Raw genomic sequence first — 21,162 nt, 5'->3', positions numbered from 1 at the left:
CGCATCTCTTCACCCCTTCTTTTCTGCGTGATGATAGATTACGTGATGCGAAAGTGAAACGCAGCATCAAAGGAAGCTACAGGAGTTATGTCAAGCAGAGGAAAACTTCAAGATCTCGATTTTGTTCCATTGGACACAGATGATGACGCTATAGAATAGATCAGGGTTCGGCAACCTTTCAGAAGTGGTGTGTTGAGTCTTCATTTATTCACTCTAATTTAAGGTTTCGTGTGCCAGCAATACATTTTAATGTTTTTAGAAGGTCTCTTTCTACAAGTCTATAATATATAACTAAACTATTGTTGTATGTAAAGTAAATAAGGATTTTAAAATGTTTAAGAAGCTTCATTTAAAATTAAATTAAAATGCAGAGCTCCCCGGACCGGTGGCCAGGACCCAGGCAGTGTGAGTGCCACTGAAAATCAGCTCGCGCGTTGCTTACTCCTGGAATAGATCCTCACCAAAGTCAAACATGAGGCCGCCAAAGTAGGATTAAGAATTAGCCGAAAGAAAACAAAAGTTGTGTTAGTTGAAAGAGGAACCAGCAATGATGGGGCATCTGTGATTGACAGTGAAGAATATGACATGGCTACCAAGTTTGTATATCTTGGAAGCAAAATCAGTGTTGATGGCCAAGGAGGTGGAAGTAACATCTAGAAAGGGAAGCGGAGCTGTTCTGAGACTGGCAAATATATGGGAAAATAAGGAGATTGACCCAAGACCCGAGATGAAGATGTACAATATTGCTGTGATATCCACAGTGGGATATGCCTCTGGCACTTGGGAAATATGGGATGCCCCCAGTAGGAAACAACACATTCCAGCAGAGACGCTTGCAGAGAATAGTTGGCATCCACAGGCTGGAAAAAGTAACAAACGTTGATGTGTCACAAAGGCCTGGCCAACAGCCGTAAAGCCAATGATTTGAGGAAGAAGGCTGACGTGGTTTGGGCCTGTTGCATGGATGCCAAAGAAATGTGTTCTTAGACGAGCCTTTGACTGGATCCCACTTGGTAGAAGATGACAAAGAGGACAACAGCGGCCATATAAGAAATCCCTGCAGCCCAAGCATCACAGAGTGGGACTCCCCTTCAGTCACTCTGTTTTCTGGCACCTAAAGGGCAAGGCTGTGGGCTGGGTTCCTCTTCTGCTAACCGAGCCCACAGCTGGGAGTCGGGCGTGGTACGTATGGTAACATGGGCAGTGACCCGTGGTGGGGCTGGGGGAGGAAGGAAGTTACATGCATGCGAAAATCACAGAGCTCCTGACAGAGCCAGGCTGTCGCTGGTTCCCTTAGACGTCCTTCGAGTCCGTCCGCGGCGGATCGGCATGGCTCACCTGACCGACTACGGGAACTGGATGGGTCATTTGCAGTCAAAGGGCAAGAAGCCGGCGGAGCGCAGAGGTAAATGGCCAGTGATCTGAGTGGGGGACTGGCTACCAGGCCTTCCAGGGGCTGTCAGCTTGACGGATCTTAGCTACTCGGATGGGAGGCCTCAGAGGAAAACCCAGGCTGCTGCCAGGAGCATGGTGGGGAAATTAGTTGGGGCTCTCTCCCTTGCTAGTCTGTGCTACCCCAATGTCCTGGCATAGTGCTAGGTGATGCTGTGTTGCAGGGTGGGTGCTTGCCCACCCCGTCAGGGCTGGCCCCAATGCCCCAGCATGGTGTTAGAGGGCGCAGGGCTGCCTTTCCCACAAGTTGTACACTCAAAGTTTTGACCACGTGTGGTTGTTAAAGATCCTCTGGCCTCTTCCATAAGAGTCAGGGTGTTACCCATTGTGTTCTGGCCAAATTCCAGCCCAGGCAATTCTGACTGTCCCCCCAAAGCCCCATTGTGGTTTCAACTGAGAACTGGATTTGTCCTTCCCACCCTGCATAGCTGTTAAATAGCCCCCAGTGCCCCCACCCCAGAGATGGCTGCATCTCAGTGCTGGGTGAAGAATCCCTGTGTGAACAGCCCCTGAGTCCCACCCCAGACGTGGCTGCATCCCAGTGCTGGATGAAGGATCCCTGTATTAAGTCTCTATGCCACTCCCCAGAGGCAGCATCATCTCAGCTCTGGGTGAGAGAACCTTGTATAAACAGCTTGTGTCCCACCCCAGAGGTGGCTGCATCTCAGTGCTGGATGAAGGATCTCCATGTGTAAACAGCCCTACACCCCACCCCAGAGCTGGCTGCATCTCAGGCTGAAGGATCCCTGTATAAACAGCCTCTATGCCACGCCCCAGAGGCAGCAGCATCTCTGCGCTGGGTGAGAGGAACTTGTATAAACAGCCCTGTGTCCCACCCCAGAGGTGGCTGCATCTCAGGCATGAGTGAGGTGATAGATCAATAGAAATACACCCAGAGCCCATGAAGTGCCTTGGGATGAAAGGGAGAGTCAAGAGACTGTATCAGTGTGTGTGTGAGCATGCTCCCACCCTGGTGAAGCAGCCCCCTCCTCCGGCTGAGCCAGCTTGTCTGCTGCCCAAAAAGAGCCCCCACCCTCCCTCTTCCTTCCCACCCAAGGGAGGGTTTGTGACCAGCCAGCCTCTCTTCCCATGGCTAGCTCCCTCCTGTGGAGATCTCCCGTTCCCGCCATGCTGGCCCAGCCTGTCCCGGTGAGACTGAGTGGCTCTGTAATCTCCAGGTGTGGCTGCTGAGTCTGACAATGACGATGACTACGAGAACGTGTCCCTGGAGGACTGTCCCAAGCCCCCGCCCCTGCCGCGCGGGAAGAAGGCGAAGGCGGCCGCACCGAACCGGAAGGACAAAGGAGGAGCAGGTACCAGGGAGCCCCAGCTGCCCCGCTCCGCAGGGATCACTCCTGCCCCACTGCTCAGAGGCTGGGGAGGGGGTGTCAGCGCAGAACTCAGCATCCAGCTCTGAGGCACCTTTGGGTCCATGGGAGCTGGTGAATCTGGGCCTGGCTTGGCTGCTCACAAACTGGCCTGGCTGGGAATGGCTGGGCAAGCCCACAGTGGGTGGTGGTAGCACAGAACGAGGAGGCTGGTTACATGGAGGGGATGTCCGGGCCTGTGGCTCACGTGCGGGCAGGTGGATTCAGTTCCTGACCCCTGGGTACTGCCCTGCCCACAGACACAGAGATTCAGGCGCCCGTCTCTGTTAGGCGCCACCAGCCAGACTCACCCTTCTCTCTCCTCTCCAGGTCCGGCAGCGACACCAGGCAGACCCCCCAAAACTGGTGAGAAATGTTCCAGCTTTTTGCTGGGGAGCAAGTGAGGCCTGGGTACAGAGCAGCCCCCCCGTCCAGCTGCTGGTCCACGCAGCTGAGAGCTCGTCACGTACGGGCAGCATCGGGGAACAGAACTCGTGACCTTCTGTTCCGACGACTGCTGGTCTAACGCAGCTGTGACATGTCCCAGCCAGCAGGGGGCAGTGCTACATACCCGAGCTGCTTTGACACCTCCCAGCTGTGCAGCCCCCCATTTCCAGGGCAACACAGGCTTTACCTCCCTGCCCCCACCACCCCCCGTTTCTCACTACGGCACTGGAAGGAACATCCTCCACCCCAGAGTTCAGGGCTGCCCCTCCCGCACACAAACCCCCATCCCTGCACTGGGAGCTCGCACGATATAATCCCTCCTGTTTCCTTTCAGACCTGGCCATTTCAGTGATCTCGGGGGACCCGGTCCTTAGGCCTTCCAAGTTCGGTGAGGACTCGGAGCTCTGCTCGGCTTGCGGCAGAACGCCCCCTGCTCTCCCCACCCCGGCCCAGGGCCAGGGGCAGCAAGTTGTATGGGCCTGTTGTGCCCGGGCTCCAGCAATATTCAGGGCCCGGGGCCTGGCTCCACCAATGTTTGGGGCCGGGTCTCTCTCCCAGCCCTGCCTGCCGCCCCCGCGTGCCTCCCCCGAGTGTCCCCCACTTGCTGCCCCTGACCCTGCCCTTCTGCCTCAGACCCTTTCATTTTCCAGCGGGACCCTCCACCAGCACAGGGGGCCCCCTGCCTGCAGTCACTGCTCCTGCCCCACGCAGGGCAAGGGGCAGCCCCACCCCCAACCCCAGTGAGTCTACAGTGAGGGGCAGCAGTAGGGGAGGAGGTGCACATGTGATGGGAGCCCCCCCCCGCAGCACCCACCAGAGGGGAGGTGAGGGGGCTTCCTGTACCTGAGAGGGGCCCTGGGAGCATGGGCAGTGACAGTGGTGTGAGGGGAGTGTGGTGCAGGGGGAAAGTGGGGGCGGGCCCCTCCCCCGGAGCTCACTGCTGCCAGCAGGGAGAGGGCTGGGGGGAATCCTCCTCTCTGGCCCTTGCCCTGGGGAAGCTGTCTGCACCCCAAACTCATCCCCAGCCCCACCCCAGAGCCCTCACCCCCTGCACCCCAACCCTCTGCTCCAGCCCTGAGCCCCCTCCCACACCCCAAACCCATCATCCACGGCTCTCACCCCTGCACCCCAGCCCTCTGCCTGAGCCCCTCCCACACCCCAAACCCCTCACCACCAGCCCCACCCCAGAGCCCTCACATTTTTCATTATTTTAAAAAATATACAGTAACTCCTCACTTAACATTGTAGTTATGTTCCTGAAAAATGCTACTTTAAGTGAAACAATGTTAAGTGAACCCACTTTCCCCATAAGAATTAATGCATTAGGTTCCAGGGAATTTTTTTTTTGCCAGAGAGAAGACTATAATTAATATATATATATATACAAACACACACACACACAGTATAAGTTTTAAACAAACAATTTAATACTGTACACAGCGATGATGATTGTGAAACTTGGTTGAGGTGGTGGAGTCAGAGGGTGGGATATTTCCCAGGGAATGCCTTACTGCTAAATGATGAACTAGCACTCGGCTGAGCCCTCAAGGGTTAACAACACTGTTGTTAATACAGCTCACACTCTACAAGGCAGCACAAATGGGGGGCGAGGCACGGCAGAGAGAGACAGAGACACACACCCTGTGTGTGAGAGACTTTGAGACAGCAGCTGCTGCCAGCAAGCTCCCTCCATTCTGAGCCCTGTCGTGTCCCCCCTGTTCTGTGGAGATGGGGGGACCCTCTTCCCATCCTCTTCCTTGCCCCGCACAGCAAGCAGGAGGTTCAGGGGAGCAGCTCCAAGGCAGAGGGCAGGAACAGCACACGGCCGTGTGGGGAAGGACACCTGAACTGCCCAGAAACTAATAGTCTGCTGGGCGGCAGCCACACAGGGAACTTAGGGGAGCTGATAGGGGGGCTGTCAGCCCACCCTGGTTCCAAGCCCCCACCACTAGCGCTCCAATGGGCTGCTCTTTCTGCAAGCAGTGGACAAAGCAGGTGGCTGTCAAACAACATTATAAGGGAGCATTGCACAACTTTAAACGAGCATGTTCTCTCATCATTGATCAGCAATGAAACAACAAAACAACATTAACTGGGATGACTTTAAGTGAGGAGTTACTGTATATTGGCTTACAAGGCAGGGGTGTGGGTGTGGGGGGGGCGGGACTTGGACCTGTTCTGGGAACCACCAAAAATTATACAAACCTGCCACCCCTGCCCAGGGCAGGATCCGTCCCTCCAGTCTGTTCCCCGGGGCTATCAATCCCGGCTAGTCGACCCCTTGGGGGCCCAGTTGCTTCCTGGGGTAGCTGAGCGCTGGTTGGTGGGGAGATGTGGGGTCCCAGCAGGAGCACCCCAGTAGGGGCCCAGAGTGGCCCAGAGCAGCAAGCCAGGGTGGGTGGGGAGGGTGAAGCCCAGGAAGGTAGGGGCTGTGTGCGCCCTCCGCAGCCAGGATGGAGAGTAGGATTTCGTGGCCTTTGCAGCAGAGCTGGCAGATTTAACGCGCTTTGTCCCCCACGCCCAGGGCTGGACATGTCATCCCCAGCCGTGGCAGCTGCTTTCCAGCCACCGGGAGGAGGTGAGTAGAGTCTGCCAGGGCAGGGGGGCGCCCTCATGCTACCCTGGCTCGGGGCACAGGGTGTGTGTGACAGGAGCCTGAAGCTGCACAGAGCCAGGCCGGGTCTGGACTTGCAGGGGAGAGTGAAGGAAAATTCAGGTTGCTCCTGGGTTGGGGGCTCAGTAAGGGTCTCTCTTCCCTCCCAGTCAGAACTGACCCCCAATGCGACACTAGGGGGCGCTGTGCTGCAGGGAGCAGGGTGGAGGTTCTGTTGGGGGCTCTCTTCCCTCCCCGTCAGTGCTGAACCCAGTGCAGGGGTGGGACAGGGGGCTCAGTAGGGGGCGCTCTACCCTCACTGTCAATACTGACACCCAATGCCACAGTGCAGTGCTAGGGGGCTCTCTCCCCGCAGTCAGTGCTGGCTCCAGTGCCATAGGGGGCGCTGTGCTCTCTTTTAGGCAAGGCCCCATACAATCAGACGATTACGCCTGAACACAGCCAATTAGCAAAGCTCCTGGGGCCGTTTTGGGGAGAGTCGCGGTGCTCACCCCAGTGTCCTGCCCATTGCAGGGGAATTCCATTTCCTCTCCCTGGATTCCCCCTGCCCTGTCAACTGCCCAGGGAACTCTCCTTCCAGCTGGGCCCTATGCTACACAACTCTCCAATGGCCGCAGCACTCCACCCCAGAGGTGGCTGCATTGAAGTGCTGGGAGAAGCGATCCCTGTATGGACACAGCTGGGCAGAGGGAGCTGGGGGTCCGGCTTCTTGCTCTTGCCAAATGGAGGTGCTCTCTGTGGAGTTACCCGGCTATCTGGTGGGATGCCCCGTAAACCTCTCCTTTCCATAAACCCATTTGTACCAGTACCTCCTGCCGACATTTCCCAGTCACCCACTGGAGGGAGAGTCCTTCACTGTAATCCGCCCTACCCAGCCCTCCCTGCTTAGCTTCCCCCCGTCCTGATACCCTCTCCCTTCAGAGACCTAACTGCTGCTGTTCCCCTTAGATCTTCCCCTCCCTAAACCTGCCTCACGGAGAGGCTGCCCTGGAAGGTCTCTGCTGATCACCTACGTCCTGCTGGGGGTTTGCTTCCTCATGTGCAGCGTGTTCCTCGTCCTGGCCCTCATGAAACGTGAGTGTGGGGCGGTCCCGGGTGCGTCAGGACAGCTGCAAGTGGGGTCACGCGGGCTGGGCTCGCCGTGCCAGGAACAATTCCTCACGGGGACAGGGCTGCTCAGGAATTTCCCATTGAGACTCTGGGCCAGAAAATTGCGGGTTTGATTCAACAAAATTTCACAAAAAGGGGTCGGTTTCCACAGACAGTTTTTGCCTTTTTGAGAGAAAACCCAAACACTGGAAAGAAGAAATATTGTGATTCAGAAATGCTGTCATGGTGCCTCAAAGGAGCTGAGTTCAGTTACCACAGGTCTCCATTCTCCTCTCTGGGCTGGGCTCCTCAACTGGACTACACCTCCCAGAATGCACCCCTGCCAGGGATTCCCATGATGCACTGCCTCCACTTTCCAAGAGGGGAGACTGCAGTGCATCATGGGAGAGAGAGACCTCATGCTCCTAGTCACTGCTCTAGGGAAAGCTCCCTGGTTGGACCATTAACATCTCATGTGGTGTGTGATGGTCTCCCCTCCTGGAGAGGGCAGGCAGTGCATCATGGGGACCAGTGGTGGTGCATCATGGGAGATGAAGTCTGGGTGGGGAGACGAGTCCCTACTGGGGAAAAGGGCATGAGGCATCCAAACTACAACTCCCATGAGGTGCCAGGGCAGAATTTCCAAATCAAAGTTTTTCAGTATTTGGAGTTCCACCATAGGAAGAAAAAAGGACTTAAAAAAACAAACAAACCAATTTTAGTCAACAATTAAGGGTGTGTGTGTGTGTGTGTGTGTGTGTGTGTGTAAAGAAGTCTGTGGGACAAGTCTGGCATTTTCCAGCAAGCTCTGTCCACAGGCAAGGCCACCCGGACTTGGGCTTCACCAGGTCGGAAGGGGGTGGGGGATGAATCTCCAGCAACTCTGCATCTCAGGAGCGGAGGCTTTGCTCCTGGAGCGAGAATTCGTACCCCAAAAGTGTTAGGCTGTGATTCTGCTCTCACTGGCCCTGATGAAAAGCGGATGTCACTCCGCTGAAATCAGTGGAATAGCGGTGCCCGGAGTGTGATTGGAATCCGGCCCAGAGGGTAGGATGAGTCCTTGCTCCAAATCGAAGAGCCCAAACCTGCAAGGGAAACACTCAGCGGAGCCAGACCCTAAAGGATCAGCACCCAGGCTGTAACAGCAAGGGAGTAACTCTGGATTTACTCCACTCAGCACCTGATCTATAAACGTGAGGAATCCTCACCTAAGAGTAAGGGGGTGATGTTAACAGTGCTGCCAACCCTCACTGTATTTGGCGTTTTTCCTTAAAGCCCCAGCTCCCGGAGTCCTGGGATGATGGGAGACACTTAGCTCATTTCAAAACAAACCAATAAATGCTTAGCCCTCATGGCTGGGAAAGGAATAGCTGGAGAACACAATCCCTAAGGCAGGGCCGGCTCCAGGGTTTTGGCCGCCCCACGCAGCCAAAACAACAAAACAAACAAACAAACAAAAAAAGCCGCGATCGTGATCTACGGCGGCAATTCGGCAGGAGGTCCTTCGCTCCCAGGTGAGGGACCGTCTGCCAAATTGCCGCTGAATACCTGGATGTGCTGCCCCACTCCGGAGCGGCCGCCCCAAGCACCTGCTTGACAAGCTGGTGCCTGAAGCCGGCCCTGCCCTAAGGGGTCTTGTGCATTAGACCCTTTCCCCCTACTCTGCGTCTCTCTTGGCTACTTAGATCGTTAGCTCTTCAGGGCAGGGACTGTCTACTCCGTGTTTGTGCAGTGCCCAGCCCAACAGGGCGCCGATCTTGGCTGGTCCTACGCACTGCCTTTGTACACACAATTACTAATAGCTCAAGAGACCAGAGGGCAAACAAGAATTCCCAAAATAATTTTTAAAAGATTAACAGGGTTTTTTTTGGGAGGGGGGGCATGATTCATAACTTTTTGAACACCTGGCATTGGAAAATCTGTCAGTGACAGCACTAAGCAACTCCCCTTCCTCCCCATCAAACCGATTCCCCTAGCCTGGGAAGTAACCAAGTCATTGGGGGCTGGAGCAGTTTCTAGTGTAAAGGATGCCTCGGCAGATCACAGCTCTGCTGTTTGCTCTTTTTCATCTCCCAGGCCCACAGCTGCAGCAGGAGTCAGAGGACCTGAATTTCCACCTTCCCCAGAGGGCAGCTAATGGTAAGTAAATACTCCCAAGCTAGACCTGCATGCTTGTCTCTGGCTCAGCATAGATGCTGGCTGGGTGGGGGAGCTGTAGCTGATCATTTTATTACAGTGATTTGTTTAGCAGCCTGCAATCCCAGGCCAGATTCTGATATGTTACAGCCGTGTAAATCTGGAATAACCCCATTGACTGGCGTGATGGAGATCAGAATCTAGTGCAGGGTCAGGAGGCCCCTGTCTAAAAGCTATAGCTGTAATTAGCACCCGGTGAGGTTGGGCTTTTAATGTAATTTACAAAAAAACGTGAAGTCTGAGTTTTGAAATTCTCACTGGGTTTCCAAAAGACACAGACGGGTGGGTTTTTTGTTTCCGTGTTAGTAGTTTTCCCGTCAAGGTGTTTGTCTCTCAGAGGTTTTTTAGAAACTAAACACACCCACACTTTCCAAAGCCAAAAAGTTTTGATTTTCAAAAAAAAGTGTCACTGGGGAGCTACCGTGGCCAGTCAGACGGGAGAGGGTGAGTAAGAGACACCATTGGGGGGGGGGGGGCATGATTCATAACTTTTTGAACACCTGGCATTGGAAAATCTGTCACTGACAGCCCTAAGCGACTCCCCTTCCTCCCCATCAAACCGATTCCCCTAGCACGGAGGGGGAGGGACACATGGGCATGTTCACACCAGACCTCAAGTAGCCAAAATTTTCAGTGTTTCCCCAAGTTTTCTACTTTTTAAGGCTAATTTTCATTGAAAGAATCAAATGAAAACCTGTAACCAGCTCTAGCTGCTATGAGTGCCATCAGCCGTAGTAAATAGCTCTGTATCCCAATTCTCACCATCCTAGACCCAACCGTGTGACTCTCTTACGCACCACCCATAAGCCAGCAATAACCTTCCCTCCAACGGCACCATTTGATCACAAACCTCTACATAACTCCTGCTACTCTGAGAGAGATCAGACTCAGTTTGTATCCCTGTGACCGGGGTCCTAGTGCGGAGCCAGCTGTGGTCACTCAATTAGGGTGAACTGCAAAGAATGGGGCAGCCAAACGCCCAAAAGTTGGTGGATATTCCAATACTTAGATTGACCAACCCAGCATAAAACAGCTTCTTTATTACCTCATATGTGTAACCCTTCTGCCAGGTGTTGCCAGCAGCAACAAGGGTCCAGTTCAGTATCTAGGAGTTCCTTTTCAACAATATAACACAAAACTGACTCGAACTCCTTGGACAATTACACATCACCCCCTGGGTGCCTCTAAGAGGCAATACTTCCCCTCTCGCAAGCACAGAGTCTGAGTGTAGCTAAATCTTAATAAAAGGAGGGAATTAACTCAGCATTAATTGGGGAAAACACCACAATTAGGGTTCATAAACACAAGCCATGAGCAAAAGACCCACCCCCAAGTAAGTTGGGCAGTATCCTTTTCCCCTCAGGGTCTTAAGTCCAGCAACCCAAAAGTCCCTTTAACGTGCCTGTCCCTTCTCCGTACCCCACTCACAGTTGCTGTCTTTGGCCAGTGCAGCCCCAGAGTTCAGAGGTTCATCCGCAGAGTTCACCTCCCACCCTGTGTGGAAGGTGGGGGAGCAGAGGTGGGGCAAGAAGGCACCTTACATACTGCACTGCTCAGGCACGTGCTCATCACCCCAATAGCCGATTCCACGCCTCTGCAGGGCTCTGCTCTGACCTTCTCCACCAGCTTCTCTGCTGGCCTCTTGGCACGCCTCTCCACCAGCTGCCCTGCTGACCACGCCACTCCACCAGCCTCCCTGCTGCCTGCTTGCTGTCCCTCTCTGCCAGCCGCCCTGCTAGCCGCTCGCCATGGCTCTCTGCCAACTGCCCTGCTGGCCACGCCACTCCACCAGCCTCCCAGTTCGCCACTTGCCACGCTTCTCTGTCAGCCTGCCTGCTGGCCACTTGTTGTGCCTCTCTACACTTCTCCGCCAGGCACCCTATTGGCTGCTTGCCACACCTCTCTGCCAGCCACCCACCATGCCTTTCCACCAGCTGTCCTGCTGGTCACTCATTATGATATCTTCAGCCCTCTCACCCTACTTAACACAGCCCTGAGCTACTAGTGGGAGAGCCTCACAGCTGGTGCATACTGGGTAGTCTCTTACAACAGAGATGCTGTCTCAAAGAAGGTCTAATACTTAGACCTAGGAATCATGATTACAGCTCTGCAGCATATCATGGAAAGAGAAGGGATCAAATAGTATCCAGGGTCCCACCAAAGCCATCTGTCACCACCTTCTCCCACCTCATTGGGCTCTGGAACCCATGTTCCATGCCTAGTGAGTGACATTCCGTTGAGGGTGAAGCCCTCCATTGGGGTGTGCTAGGTACAGTTCTGCTGCCCTTGGTTCACACAACAGGAATAACAATGCTTTATTACTCCTGCCCCAATAACAAGGAGACTGGGGAGCCAACACCAGCCACAAGTGATCATTTGGGCAAGCAATCCCATCATGCCAAGCACCTAGGCAGGGTGGGTGTGTCCATGCAAACAAGATCAGCTTTTGAAGTCTTTTTCCGCAGCTCACCACTAGATGTCAGGGGAGAGCTTATTCAGACTCTGTTTACATCTGTAAATACATAAAAACACAAACAGTATCTCCCCACCTGTCTTTGAGGGTTATTTATTTTGCAGGCTGTTTAACCCTTTCTAGCCATGCATCACAATCCCCATGGCACCTTACCCAGCATACCTTGCCAGCCTCTAACTCCCATGAATCTCTCTAGACTAGAACTCTCAGAATCCCTCTACTCCGGGCAGCAACCAGGAATGGGGCGGAGCTGGACCTGAAGCCTCTCTTAAAGGGCCAGCATACCATGAGCTGTTCCCATTTGCAGTAGATTTGCTGGTCATTTGTAGCTGGGAGCTGCGAATCAATCCTTACGCTGATTCCCATGGCATTTAGGGTTACCACCTGTCTGGTTTTTACCTGCACAATCTGGTTTTTGGCTTCTGTGTCAGGGGGCTATTAAGGGTTGTCAGGTGACTGGTTTTCAGGACCTGGCAACCCTAAATGGCAAACCAAAAGCCTGGTTATGGCAGGGTGCAGGGGCGGCACCAGGCACCAGGGCAGCAAGCGCATGCCTGGGGCGGCCTGCCGGTCGCTGCGAGGGTGGCAGTCACGCTGCCTTCGGCGGCATGACTGTGGGATGTCCCCCGGTTATGCGGCAAATCGGCGGCAATTTGGCGGCGGGACCAGCGGACCTCCCGCAGGCATGCCGCTGAAGGCTGCTGTGCTTGGGGCGGCAAAATACATAGAGCTGCCCCTGGCAGGGTCGGGGGAGGCGCCGGGTCATTAACCCTCCTCAGCCAGCACCAGCCCCTCCTCATCTGGGGCAGCCTCCTATCTGCAGGTGAGAGGATCCAGCAACGACAGGGGGCGGGGGAGGGAGGGAGAGGAGCGAGTTATGGGGGTGGGGCCTTGGAGAAGAGGCGTGGCAGGGGCGGTGCCATGGGGGTTCAGTTACCAGCAATTAGAAAGGCACCCTCAGGCTCTTGACTGGCTGATGTGGGGTCCCAGTATGAAAACGGCCACATTGGGAACTCACACGGATCCGGCCATGCACCAGCTGCCAGTCAGCAACAAATCCCTCCATTACGAACTTATTCCTCTCCGTGGAGACAGACCATCCCCTAGCGTTACAGGTGGGCTCCCCTGTACAGCTGTCACCCTGTTACAGATGGGCTCCACATGGTCACTCAGGACACCAGCCTGGTTGTGGTGACCTTTCCCTTTTCCTGATCCCAAGTGTGTTTCTGTTTGCAGTGTCCCAGAACCTGGCGGATTGGGAGAAGATCCGAGCAGAGGTTGCGGCACTGCAGAAAACAGTAGGTGAGAGAATCACAGAGATGCTTCTGACTCTCATCAGTAGTAAGAGTGAGGGGCTGTGAGGTCGGGGTTGTGGGCTCTGTATCCACCTGGGGCTATGGACTTGGGCAAGTGTTTTATTAGGTGTATTATGGTAGCTCCTTGGAGCCCAGTCATGGCTCATGACCCCAGTGCGCTAGGTGCTGTACGTAATTAGGTGTTTTGCAGTTGCTCCAAGGAGCCCCAGCCTGTAGAAACACAGACCAAAATGCTTCCAGCCTAAGCAAGTCATGTCTCTGGACCCAGGTGGCCATGGCATGGAGAGTCTGTAGCCACTCAGGGCTCTGTGGCTGTTCCCGGCCTGCCCAGCTGGGGCTCTCAGAACACTGCAGGGACGATGCAGAGAAGGTCTTTGACTTTCTCTGGCTTGGGCGATGCAGGAGCCAGCCCAGATGCACAGAAGCCCGCCCTAGCCCCGCCCCAATCCACTCCCTCCCACTTCCCACCCCCTGAATGCCCCCTCAGAACTCCAACCCCCCCTGCTTCTTGTCCCCTGACTGCCCCCTGCTGAGAACCCCCCACCCTAACTGCCCCCCTAGAACACTACCTGTCCCCTGACTGCCCTGACCCTTATCCACTCGCATGGGTGGCAGGGTTGTAGAAATTTTGGTGGTGCCCAGAACCCCCCCCCCCACCTGCCTAAGGCTTTGGGAGGGGGGTTGGGTGGGGGATGAGGTCTGGGGTGCAGGTTCTGGGCTGGGGATTAGGGTGCAGGAGGGGTGCAGGGTGCAGGTTCTGGGCTGGGGCAGGGGGTGGGTGTGCAGGAGGGGGTGAGGGGTGCAGGCTCTGGGATGGAGTTTGGGGGTGGGAGGAGGTGCAAAGGGAGGGGGTGCAGGCTTTGGGAGGGAGTTTGAGGGCAGGAGGGGGTGTGTGGGAAGGAGGGAGGGGGTTTGGGAGGGAGTTTGGGGATAGGAGGGGATGCAGGGGTGAGGGCTGTGGGTCTGAGGATGGGGGTTCATAATGCTGGAGGGGGCTCAGGGATGGAGCAGAGGATTAGTGTGTGGGGGGATGAGGGCTGGGGCTGAGGGGCTTGAGGCGTTGGAGAGGCTCAGGGCTAGGGTGGAAGGGCAGGATAAGGGAAGCCTGTCTTGCCATTAGTGGATGGGGGACGCTAGGACCCGGGGGCAGCAGACAGCAGTTGCTGCTGGCTCTGACAGTACAAGCAGACAAGGGAGAGGCAGGCAGAGAGGGGAGGTCCACGGGGGGGGGACAACACGCAGAGGGGGGGGTGGCAGGTGGAGGCTGGGGACCCATCCAACACTCCCCCGCTCCCTGACTGCCCCCCCGGACTCCCCTTACCATTCTGGCTCCACGTGTTTGCAAAACACGCTGCCCGGTGGGTCGGTTTGTGTGTTACACAGGGCTGCAGACAGGGAGGGGGGAGCAGGGGAGGGCTCTGGCTGCTGGAGGCCAATGGGAGCAGGTCAATCGGCCCAGCCGCCCAATCAGCAGCCGCACTCTGCATGGAAGGGCGGGAGGGAGGCGAGGGAGAAAAAGCCCCTGGACATTTTAACCTTCTTACCAATTCCTCTCGGACGGCTATTTAGAGACACAAAAGCCGGACATGTCTGGGGAAATATGAACGGATGGTAACCCTACCTAAAGGGACCGATCCTGTGTCACACTGGGCCACACTGGTGGTGTGAAGGGGGTGGAAATTGCCCCTGCCCTAGGCAGGGGGGAATCCCAGGTTAGTGTGGAGCTGGCGTCAGAGCCCTGCCCCCTCCTGGCTTTCAGCCCCTGGTGTAAGGGATGGATCAGGGGCTTGGCTGGAGTGCGCTGCACCATGGGTATTCCCTGCTTCCCAGAGGAGGCAGAGAGTGAGTTAGAGTGACTGTCGCCAGGGGCCCAGGTTCCAGGCATCACAGAGAAGACTTCGAGCAGGGCCCGTAGCGTCTGTAATTGGCCCAACGTTGGGGACCATGTAGGAAGCTCTGAGATGACCATGCTGCGCTTTGGCTGCTAACCTCCTTTCCTCCACCAATCCAGACGCTGTCCATCTTTCGGTGTCTGGGGAGCTGGCCGCTGTGAAGGAGTCTCACAGTAAAATGCAAGAGCAGATCACGGCGTTACAGAAAACAGTAGGTGAGGAGCACAGTGCCAGCTGCCGGGCCCACGCTAGGGCTGCAATCAGAGGGAGGTGGCAGCAGATGCTGGCCCGCAGGGCCAGATGCTCAAGGGAGCTCTCAGCACACGGCAGCTCCCATTGCGGGATTCTCTGTTGTTCTCAGTGGGACCTGCGGGGTGGGGGATTCTTTGAGCCAACCCCAGGCCCACCGAGGCTGCTGGCTACAGCCATCCCCTGTGGATCGCTCTCCGTATGTCTACACTCGTCCTGGGAGGGAGCCTCGCACCCGGGTCGACAGAGCGGGGCTAGCAGGGCTCGCTCTGGCATGCTAAAAAGAGCCGTCTGGCTATTGCATTTGGCGCCGCGGCTGGGGCTGCACTCGGGCCCCTAGGCCCTGGAGGGGAATGGGGTTAGAACAGGGGGCTGGGAGTCAGGACTCCTGGGTCCTTTTCTTGGCTCTGCCAGATTCCCTGCCTGGCCCTGAACTGGGTTATTCTGGGTTTTGCTTCCTAGATTCTGTCTGCGGCCATTGCCCCTGGGGCTGGGCCTGGTTCCAGAGAACCTGTTACTACTTTTCAGAGTCTACCAAAACCTGGCGTGAGGCCAAGCAGTTCTGTTTGGATTATGGGGCACAGCTGGTGATCATTAACACCAAAGAGGAGCAGGTAAAGCCGCCTGCCCCCCTCCTGGCGTACCCCGACCAGGCCAGGGAATCGCACAGCTACCCAGCAACAGGTTTACCCTGGGAATTCCTAGCGGGTGGGACCCAGGGGACCAGGGAGCAGGTGAGACCGACTGGGCCTGGCTCTTAAAACACGGCTCTTTTAAGGGTCACCAGGTTCTTTCCAAAACCACATGTGGGCTTGGGTCCCAAAGGGAGCCCGGCACTCTGCAAACCAGCACACGCAACGTGCTGCGTGTTAACCAACCCACCGTGAGCGCTGAGGCCACCCCGGGTTAATATTCCCAGCAGAGGAATATTGATGCCTGAGCACACCAGAAAAGCACCCAGAACAAAAGCTTAAATACCGCAGCAAAAACCTGCGAGAACTGGAAAATACAAGCAGGGGCAGGGTTTGAACTGGAGGGTTGTAAGAACAGGCTGGACTCCCCATGGAGTTTTTGCCAGTTCTGTTGGGAGGGGCATTGCCGGGATGTTTTCAAGCGATCAGCCAGACAAACCTTCAGTGGCTCTGCCCTGAACCCCTGTATCTTCCCCCAACGCCAGTTCATGTTTCCTCCCTGCATCCATCCCTTCCTCCCCAGGAGCTCAGGCCCCACGCCCCTCCTTCAGGCCTCCTATTGCTTGGATTGAGAGCTGGACTGAGACCACACCCACTCATTCTATCCACCAGCCAGGAACAGCCCTCAGTTCCTGCTGGATTTGAGGTGGGGATACATCTATGGCATTTAAGGTCCCCCCCCAGCATATCACACTCTTCAATGTTGCTATCCTGCTAGCACCCTCAGGGGCAGAGCTATTATTCAGTTGGGGGAACTGAGGCATAGAGAGATGCAGGGACTTGACCAGGGCCATGCAGGGAGTCAATAGCAGAGCTGGGACTTGAACCTGTGTCTCCTGAGTCCCAGGCCAGCACCTTGCCCACCAGGCCATCCTTCCTGGCATTGGCAAAGCATGTGGCCTATCCCCCACTCATTCACCCCCTTACTCTGTTCTTGTCTATTGCAGGTGTTCTTGGTGAAGAACCGCCCAAAGTCCCGGGCGTACTGGCTGGGGCTGAGTGACAAGAAAGTGGAAAATCAATGGCTCTGGGTGGATGGCTCCCCTCTGAAACTCAGGTACGTGGGGTGAAAGGCTCCATGCCCCCCTGCACCACCCCTTGCTCCCCGCTGTGCTCTCCATGGGGCTTTGCTCTTCTTCACAGCTTCTGGAGCAGCGGGGAGCCCAATGACTCCGGCGACGAGGACTGCGGCACCATGACGCTCGATGGGCGCTGGAACGACATAAACTGCTACATGACCGACTACTGGATCTGCGAAAAGCCTTGGCTCTGCTAGAACCTGGCTCAACCGCCGGCTCACGCCCTTCCTGAGCCACGGACTGACCAGCGGGACCAGGCCCTGCCTCCTCCAGATCGCTCATGGGACAGTCACCCCAAGCTGTGTTCTCTTGGTGATGCTCCCCGTCGCACAGCTCTTTCTGGGGGCTAGGAGTTGTTCTGAATCCCTGGGGAGGTGGGGGGCTGGAGCACAGCAGATGTGAGTTCTCTTCCCTGCTTCATCCTGGGACCTTGGACAACTCCCTTCCCCATGCCTCAGTTTCCCCTTGGAAGGGCTCAGGCTGTATCACTTCTGAATTTTGGATGATTGTATGTCACAGTACCACGACATGACTGGGTCATGGAATGCCTACATGTGTGTGGATGCCCCAGGAGCTAGCAGGGTCGGCATGTCTCTGCCAGGCCAGATACAATGGGGACGGACCAGCATGCAAGATTACGTTAAACACCGTGGGACAATGAGTTTCCTCTGCCTGGGAGATGCCGCTTTCTGCTCTTGTCCAAGGTGAGGGAGGCTTGGAAGTCATGGAAAGTTACCAAAAGGCAGAACAAAAGAAGCAGAAGTTTAGAAAGGGACACCTGGGGGGAGCTTTCTCGGGGACAGAGCCACCTTGCATCAGATTAAGGGCTGGTCTACACTAGAAAATCAGACTGATCCACCTACATGGGTGAATAATCCACTCCCTGAGCAATGTAGTTAAGGTGACTTAACACCCAGTGTGGAGAGCTCGGTTGGTGGAATAATTCTTCCGTTGACTTCGCGCTACCCATCTCGGGGAGGTTGATTTCCTCTAGCGATGGGATAGGCCCTCCTGGTGCTGTACTATGTGGCTGCCCAGAAACTGGTCCATTGTTGAACCTTTCTTCCTCTACTATGTGATCACTGGCTTTTAGCAATAAACCTGACTGATATTGATTGTTGGGTCTCTTGAATATACTTCATAACGAGCCAAAGCGCGGGCAAGCAACTGACTATACTATTTAGTGTCTGCTTTTAGGCTGTTTTATACGTGTCTTGCTCGTTTTTGCCAATGAACTCACACGGAAAAATGATCAAAGGCAAAAACACCGTATCACCCGTGTGGGAACGCTTTTCTCAAAGCGATCGCTCCATATCTGACCTTTCCATACTTGTCCTCAAAGGCAAACGGCACAACGCCTTAAAAAGGCGAATCTGCTAGACACCAAAAGCCATGGACTTACCAGGGACACTGGTTTTATGGCTCCTTACAACAGTTTGTAACACACCATGCTGCCCACCTCAAACCCTTTATGCATTACACTCATTTCCAGTGACCACCTCCACCACGCATGACCCCTTCTGCTTAACAATCTGTGCCAAATTGTATTTTGCCTCCTTCCCCAGAGCTGAAGAAGAGCTCAGAGTTGCACGAAAGCTTGTACAAGAAGTTGGTCCAGTCAAAGATATTACCTCGCCCCCCCTTGTTTCTCGTTGCTTTGTGTGAGTTGTGCTCTCCTGGGCTTCAGGGCCGGCTTTAGGCCGATTCAGCCGATTCAGCTGAATTGGGCCCCGCGCCAAGAGGGCCCCGCGCCGCAGCTCTCCACCCCGCCCCCAGCTCCCCTCCTCCCCTCCCCTGCTCGCTCCGCCCCCTGCTCCTCCCCCACCCCTGCTTCCGGCGAATCAGAGGTTCGCGGGAAGTCTGAAAAGAAGCAGGGGCGGGCAGGCAGCACTAGATAACCCGGGGTGGTGGGGGGCGCGAGGAGGGCTCCGGGGAGGCACGGCCTAGTCTGGCCCCGGTTCCGGCCAAGTGCGCTGGCCTGCGGCGCGGCTCCGGCCCAACCCGCAGCGCAGCTCCAGCCTGGCCCCCGTGGCGCGGCTCGGCTCCGGCCGCCAAGGGGCTCTGGGCCGGACCCAAGCCCGGCGAACACGGCCGGAGTGCGGCTCGATTCCTGGGGGCGGGGCTTGCAGCAAGCCCCGCCCCCAGGAATCGGGCCCCGCTCTTGCTAAAGCCGGCCCTGCTGGGCTTTACATGATTAAATATAATGAACATAAAGCTGATAGACTGAACAAGGAGAGTGTGTGCTTGGATTCCCCTCGAGCAGTCTCAGTGGGTGGCCCTTTCCTCGAGCAGCAGTGCTCACCATCTGCACGTGGGTGACTTCCTCTCGCCCAGCCCTCGGGCAAGGGTGGACCTGGCTCCAAACGGATCCACCCACTTAAAGACTTTGCCTCCCTCCACCCCTGCACCGTACATCTGGCAACCCATCATTCAAACCTTGCTCCAAGGGTGTAGGGTGAATGGGGCAGGACGGGGGAGGGGGAGCCACGCTCCAGGGTGGGGAGGTGAGTGGGGGAGCTATGCTCCAGGGGTCAGAGGTGAGTGGGGCAGGACAGGGGAGGGGGAGCCGTGCTCTGGGGGTCGGGGGGGGGTGAGTGGGGCAGAACAGGGCAGGGAGAGCTGAGATTCAGGGGTGGGGGGTGATTGGGATAGGATAGGGGAGGTGAAGCCATGCTCCAGGGGTCAAGAGGTGAGTTGGGCAGGACGGGGGAGAGGGAGCCTTGCCCCATGGTTGGGAGTGAGAGGGACAGGATGGGGAAGGTGGACCTGCGCTCTGGGGTTGGGGGTGAGTGGGAAGGACAGGGCAGGGGAACCTATGCTCCAGGGATTGGGGGGTGAGTGGGGCAGGATGAGGGAGGGGGACCCATGCTCTGGGGGTCGGGGGCTGAGTGGGGTAGGGCCTAGGAGGGGGAACTGCGCTCTGGGGTTGGGGGTGAGTGGGGCAGGATGGGGGAGGGGGAGTCACGCTCTGGGGGTTGGGGGCTGAGTGGGGTGGGGAGGGGGAGCTGTGCTCTGGGGTTGGGGGTGAGTGGGGCAGGATGGGGTAGGACGAGGGAGGGAAACCCACACTCCGATGGTCGGGGAGTGAGTGGGGCAGGCTGGGGGAGGGGGAGCCGCAGTCGGGAGGTGAGTGGGACAGGATGAGGGAGGGGAAGTTGCGGTCAGGGAGTGACTGGGGCAGGACGGGGGAGCCGCCAGTACCCCGCTCCCCCGTTCCCATATGCGTCTCCAGGTTTCAGCAGCTTCTGCTTGTCCTGCCCCCAGTGGCGGTGGCTGCTTATTGTGATGAACTGGGCTGTCAGTGGCTAGTCAGCGCTGCTGGCCGGACACTGCCAGGTTCCCTTTTTGACCGGCCTTTCCGGTTGAAAACCAGACACCTGGCAACCCTTATTCAGACCGAGGCTCTTTAATGCGTCTCCTGCGTCTCTTTGCAGCACGTGATATAAAACACGGTGTGATCGAATTGTGCCCTTCTGCCAGCTGGAGTCGGCAGCCACCAGGGCCGGGTTTAATATCCACAGCCTACACCCAGTAATCTGGGAAAATCAATCTCCGCGAGCGCCTGTAAGAGGCAACACTTCCCCTTTCACAAGCATTGAATCTGTGCGTGGCAGAGAAAACATTTAATAAAAATGGGGAAGGAACCCGGCATTAATTGGGGGACACCCACAACCGTGATTCGAACACATCTGACCATGAGCAAAACTCCCACCCCAGAGGACATTGGGCCGTGTCCTTTGCCTCCATTTTTCACTGTGGTGTGAAAGTCCGACAAACAAATGTCCCTTTAACATGCACTCCCCTCTCCCTCTGCCACACCCCACTCACAGCTGCTGTCCTTGGTCCGTGGAGACCCAGAGCCCAGTGGTGCCTTCACGTGAGTTCACACTGGGGGGACACACATCGAGCAACGCCTTCACTGCCTGCTGCTGCGTGTTGTTCCCTCCGCTGCTGTTGTTGATAAAACAGTGATACTTGGTCAGTCACTGTGCTGTGAGAATACATATATGTATAAAACGGACGTACTGTTTAAATATGATCACAGAGTCCTATAGTAAATGACACAATTAATTCACCCTACTGTGGCTCTCTTGGGTAATGCTGATTGCTAATTTGGCTCCTGAACCCCTGAAGTCTGAGTATCGTTGCCTCAAGTCCAGGGTTTGATCCCGACAACCCACCCCGTTATGTTATCTTTAAAACTAGCCTGGGAGAACAGAGCTGCTCTGGGATGATGGACCAGATGGGACCTAGCAGGGCTCTTCCCTCTTTGAAGGCGTGACTCACTCAGGGTCA

At 56.0% G+C, this 21,162-nt stretch overlaps 1 protein-coding gene across 2 annotated transcripts; it reads left to right on the top strand.

The window, feature by feature from the left end:
- Positions 1-1,277: 1,277 nt before the first annotated feature.
- On the top strand, positions 1,278-17,246 carry LOC117888500 (C-type lectin domain family 17, member A-like). 2 transcript variants are annotated; one of them, XM_034791964.1, is made up of 12 exons: positions 1,278-1,405; positions 2,631-2,765; positions 3,150-3,185; positions 3,601-3,654; positions 5,791-5,844; positions 6,829-6,954; positions 9,046-9,108; positions 12,875-12,940; positions 14,966-15,061; positions 15,558-15,709; positions 16,735-16,844; positions 16,931-17,246. In XM_034791964.1, the coding sequence occupies exons 1-12, from the start codon at positions 1,330-1,332 to the stop codon at positions 17,061-17,063; spliced, it is 1,101 nt and encodes a 366-aa protein (XP_034647855.1). In that variant the 5' UTR covers positions 1,278-1,329; the 3' UTR covers positions 17,064-17,246. The 2 variants fall into 2 exon arrangements, with proteins under 2 accessions (XP_034647855.1, XP_034647856.1); XM_034791965.1 differs by lacking the exon at positions 3,601-3,654.
- The last annotated feature ends 3,916 nt before the right edge of the window (positions 17,247-21,162 follow it).

This window comes from Trachemys scripta, chromosome 16, assembly GCF_013100865.1.
Source record: "Trachemys scripta elegans isolate TJP31775 chromosome 16, CAS_Tse_1.0, whole genome shotgun sequence".
In the NCBI taxonomy this organism is placed as follows: Eukaryota; Metazoa; Chordata; order Testudines; family Emydidae; genus Trachemys; species Trachemys scripta.
Note: the sequence above shows the minus strand (reverse complement) of the source record. Positions and strands in the feature narration are given on the sequence as shown.